The 14,064-nt window shown below is 41.6% G+C and overlaps 1 protein-coding gene across 4 annotated transcripts in view; it reads right to left on the reverse strand.

The window, feature by feature from the left end:
* Window positions 1-8,725: 8,725 nt before the first annotated feature.
* The window catches only part of LOC136613059 (uncharacterized), a 38,670-nt gene continuing 33,331 nt past the window's right edge, over window positions 8,726-14,064 (reverse strand). For all 4 annotated transcript variants that reach the window (XM_066593890.1, XM_066593887.1, XM_066593886.1 and 1 more), the window contains 2 exons: window positions 13,101-13,241; window positions 8,726-10,912 (listed from right to left, as the gene is read on the reverse strand). In XM_066593890.1, the coding sequence (XP_066449987.1) occupies window positions 10,643-10,912; window positions 13,101-13,241 (411 nt within the window). In that variant the 3' untranslated portion in view covers window positions 8,726-10,642. The remainder of the gene's footprint in view (window positions 10,913-13,100; window positions 13,242-14,064) is intronic.

A 14,064-nucleotide genomic window follows, 5' to 3' on the forward strand; every position in this document is an offset into this window, starting at 1 on the left:
AAGGTATGCATTGCTAATGATGGCTTTTCAGAAGTAAAAGTTGTTGGGAGGGGGGGGCCCACTCTTGCCGCTATTGTGGCTTAATAGTGGGACCTGGGAACTTGAGATGCAGCCCAACATGTAGCCCCTCGCCTGCCCTATCTGTTGCTGTGTCGTTCCCATCACTTTCTTGAATTGACCAGATTTTCACAAACGAAAACCTTAGCGAGCATCGGCGATATACAAAAATGCTCGGGTCGCCCATTGACTTCAATGGGGTTCGTTACTCGAAACGAACCCTCGAGCATCGCGAAAAGTTCGTCTCGAGTAATGAGCACCCGAGCATTTTGGTGCTCGCTCATCTCTAGTGCCAAACCTTATTTGCCCCTTTTCTGCCCAAGCTCCCAACTTATCCAAATCCTCTTGCAATCGCCTTGCATCCTCTAATGTTAATTTCTTTACATAGTAAAATATCAATATTCGCAGAGGACAAAAAACTATGCAATCCTTCTGCCAAATCAATAGTAAATATATTTAAAAGAATAGCGCCCCAAAACCAGTGGTACCCCAGAAGTAATGGCGAACCAGAGTGTGTGGCATAAAAAAACCCTCTTCTTTCTATCACTGATCACATTCCTACCCACTTAGGCGGGCTGCACACGGACGGGTCGGAATCCGCATGCGGAAGCCCACAGCGTAATCCGGCTCTGACCGGCGACCCTGCATACTTGCTTTCTTCTGTATGTCATATGACCATGGCGGCTTGCGCTGCAGTGATTGGCTGAGCTGAGGTGCTCGAGAACTAATCAGAGCCAGAGCTTCCTGGAGGCGGAGTTTTTGAACCTACAACCAGGAAGCATTGGCTAAAGACTAGGTGCCGGAGCTGCAGAAGAGAAGTGCAGGGGTGTGGATTGCGCCTGCTAGGTGATGCATTGTGTTTTTTTTTAGTTTTTACATGCAGATAGGCTTATTTTTCAGGAAGGGCTTATATTTCAAGCCCCCCGGAAAATTCCAGCAAAGGAGCGCTACAAAGGCATGCGACTTTGTAGTGACACAAAATCGCAGTATCGCACAGAACACAGATGCGATATCGCTGTTGCCAATGTAAAAGAGGCCTTAAACAGGATTTTACATAAAGGTAAGCCCCGCAGCCTTTCCGGTTTTTACGATCTCTTTTTAACAGACTGTAACTCACTGCCCAGTCACAGCTTCATCCAACCAGGTCTCTATTATTCCCACTATGTCATAGTTTTTTTTTAGACATTATTACTTCTAGTTCATCTATTTTATTTGACAGACTTCTAGCATTAGGTAACATACAGTTTAGAAGGCTTTGGTTATTTTGTATATTACGTATATCCCTACCAACTATTCTGTCAGTTTTATCTGCACTAACCCTTCCCACGACTCCACCCCCATTTCCATTACTTAGTCCCGGGTCACTGTGTACACAGTCTTCCCCTCTATCGATCTGGTTGCACTTCCCCACAGCCCCAGTCCCTAGTTTAAACACTCCTCTAACCTTGTATTCATTTATTCCCCCAGCACAGCTGCACCCTCCCCATCGAGATGCAGCCCGTCCCTACATTTGAACCTGTAGCCAACAGCAGAGGAGTTCTCAAAGAACCCAAATCTTTCCTTCCTACACCAACTCTGGAGCCTCCCTAATCTCCCACCGCCTTTCTGTTGTGGCACAGTTAATATTTCAGAAAATATTACTTTGAAGGTCCTCACCCTAAGCTTATATCCTTGTTCTCTGAAATAATTTTTAAAGGACCTTCAACCTACCTCTAACTTTGTCATTGGTGCCAATGTGCACAATGACTGCTGGATCCTTACCAGCCGCTCCCAGTAATCTGTCAAGCCGATCCACGATATGTTGAACTTGAGCACCAGGAAGACAACACATCGTTTGACGATCCCGGTCTTTGTGGGAGATTGACCTGTCAGTACCCTTAATAACTGAGTCTCCTACTACCAGGACCTTCCCCTTCTTACTGGAGCAGACATCCTCCTGGCAGTTAGAGGCTGTTATCAGACCACACTGGTACCGATCTGATAACCTCGTTGCCAGGTGCCAAATTGGTAGATATGGAAGTCCGTGATGAGAAGATTTGCTAGCAATTATCTATCAATAGCATGAAATCACTCCATGTTATGTCAAGAGACTTCTCCATGAGAACTCAATGAATTCTACTTTATTATCAACATTGCCAACTCCTATACAGAAAGACAAGGGCAGATTTAAGAGTTACTTGGTACAAAGATTAGTGTTACATAGGTGACAAAACTGATTGATCATAAGGCTTATTGACATCTACCAAATAGTCTCAAAGCTCTTAAGGCTCGTCTCACACACAGAATTACCTAAGTCAGGATATTGCTGTTGCATTAGACAATATTTCTGTAATAGCTGTGTGTCTTCTCTGTTACCATAGCTTAGCCTTATTTAATTTGTCTGTTGACTTCTTATCTTAAATTCCTAGTTACCGGCACTACAACGCATAGGTTTTAGTCTTCTATTTAAGGGCCAATAGTCCAATACAAGGTAAGAAACATACACTTACTGCATTCTGAAACTTAACACTTTATATTCCACTAGCTTACCCGTCGCGCGTTGCTGCGAAGACAGACAGACATACATTCATTCGTTTTTATATATCTAGATAACAACCAATCACAGCGCAGCTTTCATGTTACCTCAGTGGTATAATATATAACAACCAATCACAGCGCAGCTTTCATGTTACCTCAGCAGAAAGAGAAATAACAACCAATCACAGCGCAACTTTTATTCTGCCTCAGCAATATAAAAAATAGCAACCAATCACAGCGCAGCTTTCATGTTACCTCTGCGGTATTATATATAGCAACCAATCACAGCGCAGCTTTCATGTTACCTCAGTGGTATAATATATAACAACGAATCGCAGCACAGCTTTCATGCAACCTCAGTAGTATAAGAAGTAGCCACCAATCACAGCACAGCTTTCATGTTACCTCAGCAGTATAAGAAATAGCAACCAATCACAGCACAGCTTTCTTTTTACCTCAGCATTCTCAATATCCAGCAATTGTCTTGCGAAACGTTCGGCGGATGCATCATTTTCTGGTTGAACACTCATCCCGTTGCTCGTAATGCCTTTTGCTTTCGTGCTTGAGATGGAAATCAAACGATATTTGTCTGGGGGGCATAACTGTCGACGATGCTCGTACGCGTGGCACCTATCGCAGGATGTTTGTACTATGCCTATAATCTTCCCAGGAATGTACTCAGCAACTTCCCAAAGTCTCATGGCAATTGGATGAATGGTGTAGTAATGCATAAAGGACAGACAGACATTCATTTATAGATATCAGGAAGTGAGCAAATTACATTCCGTACGTAAAATTTGGACACTAATTCTTTTGCACATAGAATTGAATAATCGAGTTGGGACCCATTAACTTTTCCTATTTATGGCATAATCAATGCCCGTGCCAAATTTCAAGTTTCTATGTGAGAAAATGACATTCCATACGTAAAATTTGGACGCTAATTCTTTTGCGCATAGAATTGAATAATCGAGTTGGGACCCATTAGCTTTTCCTATTTATGGCATAATCAATGCCCGTGCCAAATTTCAAGTTTCTATGTGAGAAAATGACATTCCATACGTAAAATTTGGACGCTAATTCTTTTGCGCATAGAATTGAATAATCGAGTTGGGACCCATTAGCTTTTCCTATTTATGGCATAATCAATGCCCGTGCCAAATTTCAAGTTTCTATGTGAGAAAATGACATTCCCTACGTAAAATTTGGACGCTAATTCTTTTGCGCATAGAATTGAATAATCGAGTTGGGACCCATTAGCTTTTCCTATCTATGGCATAATCAATGCCCGTGCCAAATTTCAAGTTTCTATGTGAGAAAATGACATTCCGTACGTAAAATTTGGACGCTAATTCTTTTGCGCATAGAATTGAATAATCGAGTTGGGACCCATTAGCTATTCCTATTTATGACATATTCAATGCCCGTGCCAAATTTCAAGTTTCTATGTGAAAAAGTTACATTCCGTACGTAAAATTTGGACGCTAATTCTTTGGCGCATAGAATCGAATAATCGAGTTGGGACCCATTAGCTTTTCCTATTTATGACATATTCAATGCCGTGCCAAATTTCAAGTTTCTATGTGAGAAAATTAGATTCCGTACGTAAAATTTGGACGCTAATTCTTTGGCGCATAGAATTGAATAATCGAGTTGGGACCTATTAACGTTTCCTATTTATGACATAATCAATGCTCGTGCCAAATTTCATGTTTTTATGACATCGCGAAGTGAGAGAATTAGTGGCAATGATGGAAATCAAACGATCTACTTGGGGGGGCCGCAACTGTCGACGACGCTCGCACACGCGCCATTTATCGTAGCATAAATGTACTATGCCTATAATCTTCCCAGGAGTGTACTCAACAACTTCCCAAAGTTTCATGGCAATAGGATGAATGGTGTAGTAGCGCATAAAGGACAAACAGACACGCAGACAGACACGCATACATTCAATTTTATATATATAGACTAGCTTACCCGTCGCGCGTTGCTGCGAAGACAGACATACATTCATTCGTTTTTATATATCTACATAACAACCAATCACAGCGCAGCTTTCATGTTACCTCAGCAGTAAGAGAAATAACAACCAGTCACAGCGCAACTTTTATTCTGCCTCAGCAATATAAAAAATAGCAACCAATCACAGTGCAGCTTTCATGTTACCTCTGCGGTATTATATATAGCAACCAATCACAGCGCAGCTTTCATGTTACCTCAGTGGTATAATAACAACGAATCGCAGCGCAGCTTTCATGCAACCTCAGTAGTATAAGAAGTAGCCACCAATCGCAGCACAGCTTTCATGCAACCTCAGTAGTATAAGAAATAGCAACCAATCACAGCACAGCTTTCATGTTACCTCAGCATTCTCAATATCCAGCAATTGTCAAGCGAAACGTTCGGCGGATGCATCATTTTCTGGTTGAACACGCATCCCGTTGCTCGTAATGCCTTTTGCTTTTGTGCTTGAAATGGAAATCAAACGATCTTTGTCTGGGGGGCATAACTGTCGACGACGCTCGTACGCGCGGCACCTATTGTAGGATAGATGTACTATGCCTATAATCTTCCCAGGAGTGTACTCAGCAACTTCCCAAAGTCTCATGGCAATTGGATGAATGGTGCAGTAATGCAAAAAGCACAGACAGACAGACATCCATTCATTTATATATATCAGGAAGTGAGAGAATTAGATTCCGTACGTAAAATTTGGACGCTAATTCTTTTGCGCATAGAATTGAATAATGGAGTTGGGACCCATTAGCTTTTCCTATTTATGACATAATCAATGCTCTTGCCAAATTTCAAGTTTCTATGACACCGGAAAGTGAGAGAATTGGATTCTGTACGTAAAATTTGGATGCTAATTCTTTTGCGCATAGAATTGAATAATCGAGTTGGGACCCATTAGCTTTTCCTATTTATGACATAATCAATACTCGTGCCAAATTTCATGTTTCTATGACATTGGGAAGTGAGAGATTTAGATTATGTACGTAAAATTTCGACGCCAATTCTTTTGCGCTAGAATTGAATAATCGAGTTGGGACCCATTAGCTTTTCCTATTTATGACATATTCAATGCCCGTGCCAAATTTCAAGTTTCTATGTGAGAAAATTACATTTCGTACGTAAAATTTGGACGCTAATTCTTTGGCGCATAGAATTGAATAATCGAGTTGGGACCCATTAGCTTTTCCTATTTATGACATAATCAATGCCCGTGCCAAATTTCAAGTTTCTATGACATTGGGAAGCGAGAAAATTAGATTCCGTACGTAAAATTTGGACGCTAATTCTTTGGTGCTTACAATTGAATAATCGAGTTGGGACCCATTAGGTTTTCCTATTTATGACATAATCAATCCTCGTGCCGAATTTCATGTTTCTACGACATTGGGAAGTGAGAGAATTAGTGGCAATGATGGAAATCGAACGATCTACGTGGGGGGGTGGGGTCGTAACTGTCGACGACGCACGCACGCGCGCCATTTATCGTAGGATAGTTGTACTATGACTATAATCTTCCCAGGAGTGTACTCAACAACTTCCCAAAGTTTCATGGCGATCGGATGAATGGTGTAGTAGCGCATAAAGGACAAACAGACACGCACACAGACAGACACGCAGACAGACAGACAGACACGCATACATTCAATTTTATATATATAGACTAGCTTACCCGTCGTGCGTTGCTGCGAACACAGACAGACATACATTCATTCGTTTTTATATATCTAGATAACAACCAATCACAGCACAGCTTTCATGTTACCTCAGTGGTATAATATAAAACAACCAATCACAGCGCAGCTTTCATGTTACCTTAGCAGTATAAAATATAACAACCAATCACAGCGCAGCTTTCATGTTACCTCAGCAGTAAGAGAAATAACAACCAATCACAGCGCAGCTTTCATGTTACCTCAGCAGTATAATATATAACAACGAATCGCAGCACAGCTTTCATGCAACCTCAGTAGTATAAGAAATAGCAACCAATCACAGCACAGCTTTCATTTTACCTCAGCATTCTCAATATCCAGCAATTGTCAAGCGAAACGTTCGGCGGATGCATCATTTTGTAGTTGAACACGCATCCCATTGGTCGTAATGCCTTTTGCTTTTGTGCTTGAGATGGAAATCAAACGATCTTTGTCTGGGGGGCATAAATGTCGATGATGCTCACACGTACCCCACCTATCGTAGGATAGTTGTACTATGCCTATAATCTTCCCAGGAGTGTACTCAACAACTTCCCAAAGTCTCATGGCAATTGGATGAATGGTGTAGTAATGCATAAAGGACAGACAGACAGACATACATTCATTTATATATATCAGGAAGTGAGAGAATTAGATTCCGTACGTAAAATTTGGACGCTAATTCTTTTGCGCATAGAATTGAATAATCAAGTTGGGACCCATTAGCTTTTCCTATTTATGACATATTTAATGCCCGTGCCAAATTTCAAGTTTCCATGACATTGGGAAGCGAGAAAATTACATTCCGTACGTAAAATTTGGACGCTAATTCTTTTGCGCATAGAATTGAATAATCGAGTTGGGACCCATTAGCTTTTCCTATTTATGACATAATCAATGCTTGTGCCAAATTTCACGTTTCTATGACATTGGGAAGTGAGAGAATTAGTGGCAGTGATGGAAATCAAACGATCTACGTGGGGGGCGTAACTGTCGACGACGCTCGCACGCGCGCCATTTATCGTAGGATAGTTGTACTATGCCTATAATCTTCCCAGGAGTGTACTCAACAACTTCCCAAAGTTTCATGGCGATCGGATGAATGGTGTAGTAGCGCATGAAGGACAAACACACAGACAGACAGACACGCAGACAGACACACACACAGACACGCATACATTCAATTTTATATATATAGACTAGCTTACCCGTCGCGCGTTGCTGCGAAGACAGACAGACATACATTCGTTTTTATATATCTAGATAACAACCAATCACAGCGCAGCTTTTTAAGGTTACCTCAGTGGTATAATATATAACAACCAATCACAGCGCAGCTTTCATGTTACCTCAGCTTTATAATATATAACACCCAATCACAGCGCAGCTTATATGTTAGCTCAGCAGTATAACATATAACAACCAATCACAGTGCAGCTTTCATGTTACGTCAGCAGTAAGAGAAATAACAACCAATCACAGCGCAACTTTTATTCTGCCTCAGTAATATAAAAAATAGCAACGAATCACAGCGCAGCACTCATTTTACCTCAGCGGTATAATATATAGCAACCAATCACAGCGCAGCTTTTATTTTACCTCAGCATTCTCAATATCCAGGAATTGTATTGCGAAACGTTCGGCGGATGCATCATTTTGTAGTTGAACACTCATCCCGTTGGTCGTAATGCCTTTTGCTTTTGTGCTTGAGATGGAAATCAAACGATCTTTGTCTGGGGGCGCAACTGTCGACGACGCTCGCATGCGCGCCACCTATAGTAGGATAGATGTACTATGCCAGTAATCTTCCCAGGAGTGTACTCAACAACTTCCCATTAACTTTTCCTATTTATGACATAATCAATGCTCGTGCAAAATTTCAAGTTTCTATTACATCGGGAAGCGAGAAAATTCGATTCCGTACGTAAAATTTGGACGCTAATTCTTTGGCGCTTAGAATTGAATAATCGAGTTGGGACCGATTAGCTTTTCCTATTTATGACATAATCAATGCTCGTGCCAAATTTCGAGTTTCTATGACATTGGGAAGCGAGAAAATTAGATTCCGTACGTAAAATTTGGACGCTAATTCTTTTGCGCTTAGAATTGAATAATCGAGTTGGGACCCATTACCTTTTCCTATTTATGACATAATCAATGCTTGTGTCAAATTTCACGTTTCTATGACATTGGGAAGTGAGAGAATTAGTGGCAGTGATGGAAATCGAACGATCTACGTGGGGGGGGCGTGTAACTGTCGGCGACGCTCGCACGCGCGCCATTTATCATAGAATAGTTGTACTATGCCTATAATCTTCCCAGGAGTGTACTCAACAACTTCCCAAAGTTTCATGGCGATCGGATGAATGGTGTAGTAATGCATAAAGGGGCACAGACACACACACACACACTTTTATATATATATATATATATAGATGACAAGGCCATGTTATGCTGGAGCAGTGCTTATCCTGTAATGTCATCCCCCTCATCTGCCAACTTTGCTACCTTATTGGGGTGTGCCAGTTTAGAACTATCATCCCTGGATCTTTTCCCTCTACCCCTCCGAACTGGTCACCCAGCTAGCTGCCTGCTTTTCCAAACTGCCATGCACCCCAGCGAGCGCACGCTCAGTGAGCAGCAAACGCCTTTTCATGTTGCCAATGGATTTCGGTGTTGCAAAATGTTAATTTAGATCCAGGATCTGGGCTTCCAAATACGCAACACGCTCACATCTCATACAGCAGTCTGCACCCGACTGTTCGAGGGCTGCATACAAGGCACAATATGTACACAGGATGGCATTGCCAATCCTGGAGCACATTCTAAATGGGGACCGTACAGAGAGGTTAGATGAAAGTAATATATACAAATGACTTTTCCAAAGTCACAGTTATGACACGGTACACTTACAACATAGTACCGTTACGTCAGCTCACTTTGGTTTGGATAATATAGCACTTGGCTGTAGCGCTTCTGTTCCTTCTTGGCTTGGAATGATAAACTCTCTGAGCCCCAGACTAAAGTTAACTTTTTCAGTATTTCTTTTAAATAAAAATAAAGTATCTTTGGAAAAAATATTATTTTCTAACCACCATAACTTTATTTTATCATCGTTATAGTTGTGTGAGGGCTCAGTTTTTGCAGGTTGTCCTATAGTTTCTATTTCTATCATTTTGGAGTGTGTTTGGCTTTTTGATTGCTTCTTATAAAATTTTGCTTGAAGATAGTGTAACCAAAAATGCACAACCTTAACTTTTTTTTCTAATTGTATTTATCATGCAGGATAATTAATGTGTTGCCTTGATGGATCGGACTTTTATGGACGTGGAAACACCAAATATGATGTTTTTATCCTTATTAGGGGAAGGGGCGGGGTTTAAACCTTTGTTTGCTTTATTTCTTAAATAAGTAAAAAAAAACAAAACATTTTTTTAGGCTGCATTGTGGACTTGAACTTGCAATTGCTTTATCACTCATACAGTATTATGTAATACCACAGCATTATATTAAACCACTTTTTCACAGGCACACCTTCATAGGTATTTAATCATTGCAGCCCTAGGGGGTTTTCAGAAGGTCCCTGGCTGCAATAACGAACAAACAGCACCCCAGTGATCACATTCTAGAGGGGCCATTCAGGACCTCTGCACAATGAGTGGGGTATTAAAATGCTGCTGTTTAAATTCCATTGTCAATTCTGAGAGTTAATAGCCAGTCACAGATAACCAGCACCTACTTTCTATGGACTGGGATCAGCTTACGATCCCCCTCTATATACAACTCGTACACTCAGTACATAAATATATGCCCTGTGGTGCTAAGGGGTTAAAAGTTCTGACATTGACTTGCAGGAATGCTGACTTCCCATAAGTGTTACTGTAGAAGAATTGTTCATCTTCCCATTTAAAGAAAAGTAATACAACGAATGACTATTGTATCTCTTACAAAATTGTCCACAAACCAAAGAGATAAGCCAGGACTCTCACCTCTAAGGCTACATGCATATGGGTGCAAGTTTCGCCCCAATATGGACTCCATTCTTTTGAATGCAGTCATGATGCAAGGAGTTTTTATATGAAAAACACCTAACATCTGCAGGTAAAATGCATGTTGACAAGTGTGATATTGGCCCAGGTTTCTTGGCCCGATATGGCACTCGCCCGTGTGAATGTAGCCCCAGTGTAATTGAACCTGGAAACATGGACAACATTTTCCGATATTTAAAAAAAAAAAAAAGGTAGTTTTAACCTTGATGAATGCTAAGATGGCCTAATCACTGCTCACCTCAATGCCCAGTGGAGATAAAAACACGAACACATTTTTTGTAGCCATGGACACATTTCATATAAATACAGTCAGTGGTATAAAACACACTGCAGGCATATAAGAGAACAAAAACAGCAGTTGCAGCATTCAGCGATGCAGATGAAACAGTCCCCAACCCAACACAGGCAGTTCCTGCATTCAGTGAGGCAGTCGGCTCCGTTACTGGAAAAGTCAACATTTCTGCCCTTCTCTTTTCCACCAGCAGATCCGTTTTCCCAGCTCACACAGTCAATAATCCATAAATCTTGGAAAGTTGTAGAAAAGTTATCCAGTCTCCGGCTCTCATGGAGGTGAAAGTTCTAAGAGGCAGGAAAACAGGCAGTTTATGTATCCTGATCTGGAAAAACTATTTAAATAATAGCAAGAAGAGTAAAAGTATGATGACTAATACTACAGGTCAACTAAATTTTAAGGGTTAGAAACTGGGTCTGTCTGACTGAAGGACACATCGCTCTCATCCTACTGGTATGACAGGCCTTGCAGAATGACTAAGCATGTAAAGTCTTATTTACACACAACAATTATCGCTCAAAATTCACTCAAGCCATCTTTTGGGTGATAATCATTGTGTCTAAATGAGCGCCCATCATGCACTATTCTAAGCAAGTTAGAAATCACCGATGACTGTTATCAGCGCCGCACACTGATTTTCTTAGCAGGCGGCGCTGATAGCATTCTTTCAGCTGGTATCCCGTACAGAACTCTCAGCAATAGCTCCAAGAAGAAAGCAGCTGTTTGCATATACAAAACAGCTGCTTTCCTCTGAGTTATCAGCGGTGTCCAGCTCTACCTGCATTTAACTCAAAGTACGAGGGGGTGCTGATAAGTCTTTGGCTTTGTGTTCTTTTTTGTCTCTATGGTAACGAATGTTACATCACATGAAAGCCTTATTCGTCCAATGTATGTTTTCAAAATTTTGTGTTTGTAGCTTATGGCATCAGTGATCTCGGCACGCGGGAAAACAAAATGGCGGAGTCTAAGGCGATATTCACAGTAAATGAGAGCCGAGAAGTGATAAAAGTCTTGTTTCTGCAAGGAAAGTCCATGAAGGATATTCATGGTGATATGGCGCAGACATTGGGGGATCAATGCCCTTCATATTCTACAGTTAAGAACTGGGTTGCCAAATTTAAAATGGGCCACTTCAGCACCAATGACGAGGAACGTCCTGGACGACCAAGAGAGGTTGTTGTTCTGGAGATCGTGGATGCTGTGCACAACCTCATACTGGAGAATTGTCGAATTTCAGCTGCAGGAATAGCCGACATCATGGGGATTTCTGGTGAACGTGTTTGTGTCATTATCCATGAACATTTGAACATGAAGAAGCGATCTGCAAAGAGGGTCCTCAAATGTTTGACAACAGATCAGAAAAGAACTTCCTGGATCGACTGATCACTATGGATGAGACTTGGATTTATATGTATGACCCTGAAACCAAGAAGCAGTCAAAAGAGTGGAGGCACAGTGGTTCTCCTCGCCCAAAGAAGTTCAGCCACTAAGATAATGGCGTCTGTGTTCTGGGATAAGGAGGGCATGCTGCTAGTGGACTACCTTCACAATGGTTCCACCATCAATGCAAGGTATTACATTGAACTTTTGGACCAATTGAAGGCAGCTCTGAAGGCCAAAAGGAGCAAGCTGTCCAAAGGAATTCAACGCCTCCGCTCATATTGCACAAGCGACCACGGCAAAACTGGTGGAGCTAGGCTTCAAGCTGGTTGACCACCCACCTTATTCACCAGATCTAGCTCCCTCCGACTATCATCTGTTTCCAGAAGAAACACCTCAAGGGGACCAAATTTCATACCATTTTTGATGCCATGGCTGCTACGGATGACTGGTTTGAAGCACAACCGAAATCCTTCTTTTTGCAAGGCTTACAGAACTTGGAATACTGATGTAAGAAGTGTGTTGGCATCAGTGGAGAGTATGTTGAATAAATGTAAAGGTTCATCTTTCTATCATTTCTTTCTGGGTAAAGCCAAAGAATTATCAGCAGTCCCTCGTAGCTACTTGCAAAGATGTTCGCTCAAAACTGTCACTCAAACGGTCGTTTGAGCGATTTTTGACGGATCATCTTTCAGTGTAAATGCACCTTAAGCCCAACCAGAATATATGTATACATTTAGCTGTTTTGGGGGTTCTTGCCCATAATTCCATCATTAATTTCCATATTTTTATATCCCAGGGAATATTGCATTTCCTATATAAACTCTCATAGTGCTTTCCACATTTGAGAACACTACCCTCGAACTCACATAGATGGTCTCTCACTCAGCCAACTAGAAGCCTGAAACAACTGTCTGTACTTGAGTATACTAGTTTGAATTACAACCCTAGTCCATGGCAAGACCTGTTAAAATGTTGGGATATTGACTCAAATAATAGCAACCATCCAATAGGTGGCGCCGTAGAGGATTATTCAATCACAGATTTGCATTCAACTACTTCCACTATGCAAACGGAAGATGAAAACACACTCACCAAGTAGAGGAAAGCTCCAAGGATTACAGTTTTTGCACAGGACTCCATGCCCATAGAGAACTGGAAGAGAACCTGAGCCGAAGTCCCGTCTCTTTCACCTATTATTTTGGCTACTTGATGAGACCCGTTCATGCTCAGTATCTTAGGGATGATAAGAGGACAATACAATTTTCTTAGAATACAATATGCTGTATGTAGACAAAATGGCAGTTTTGGTGAACTCTGACAAATATCTTGTTATATCGAGTATGGCTCTAGCAAAGTTTAACTTGACTTTACACGTTGTAACTCTATTTGGCCTCTCAATAGCTTCTCAATGGCTTTATCACCGAAAGTTATTACTGTCAACTTAAACTTTTCTAGATCTGTACATCACAGGTTGGAGACTACAGATGAGAAACAGCCCCTCCACCCTTCAACCATATACCTTATACATGTGACAGTAGGTGAAGACTCACTGTGTGAATGACTGATTTGGCTTTGGACTACTCCAAAAGGTCCCCTGGTTTTCACACTTTAAACACTTTTATAAGGGATTTGGTCTTAGCTGCAGGAACCTGTAGGGTCATTTCTGCAGGAGTAGTCTCAGTGCAGAAACAGCTGACCTAGGCCTGATCCAACGGTATCAGAGCGTGATATCAATGGACAAGCAAGGGCATAGTCAGTTTAACGGGCTAAGGTTGGGACAAGCAGAGTTTGTGCAATCAAACTGGGAGGTCAGGACATGTTCTGTCAGACAAGATGTAGTCAGAAAACTGGCCGGGATTGGGGCAGGCAGAGGTTGAGAAAGCTGGGTATACAGACAATGGTTAAAAACTAAAGATGAGCTAGCACCAAAATGCTCGGGTGCTCGTTACTCGGGACGAAAATTTCGCGATGCTCGAGGGTTCGTTTCGAATAACGAACCCCATTGAAGTCAATGGGCGACCCGAGCATTTTTGTATATCGCCGATGCTCGCTAAGG

This window comes from Eleutherodactylus coqui, chromosome 2, assembly GCF_035609145.1.
Source record: "Eleutherodactylus coqui strain aEleCoq1 chromosome 2, aEleCoq1.hap1, whole genome shotgun sequence".
In the NCBI taxonomy this organism is placed as follows: Eukaryota; Metazoa; Chordata; class Amphibia; order Anura; family Eleutherodactylidae; genus Eleutherodactylus; species Eleutherodactylus coqui.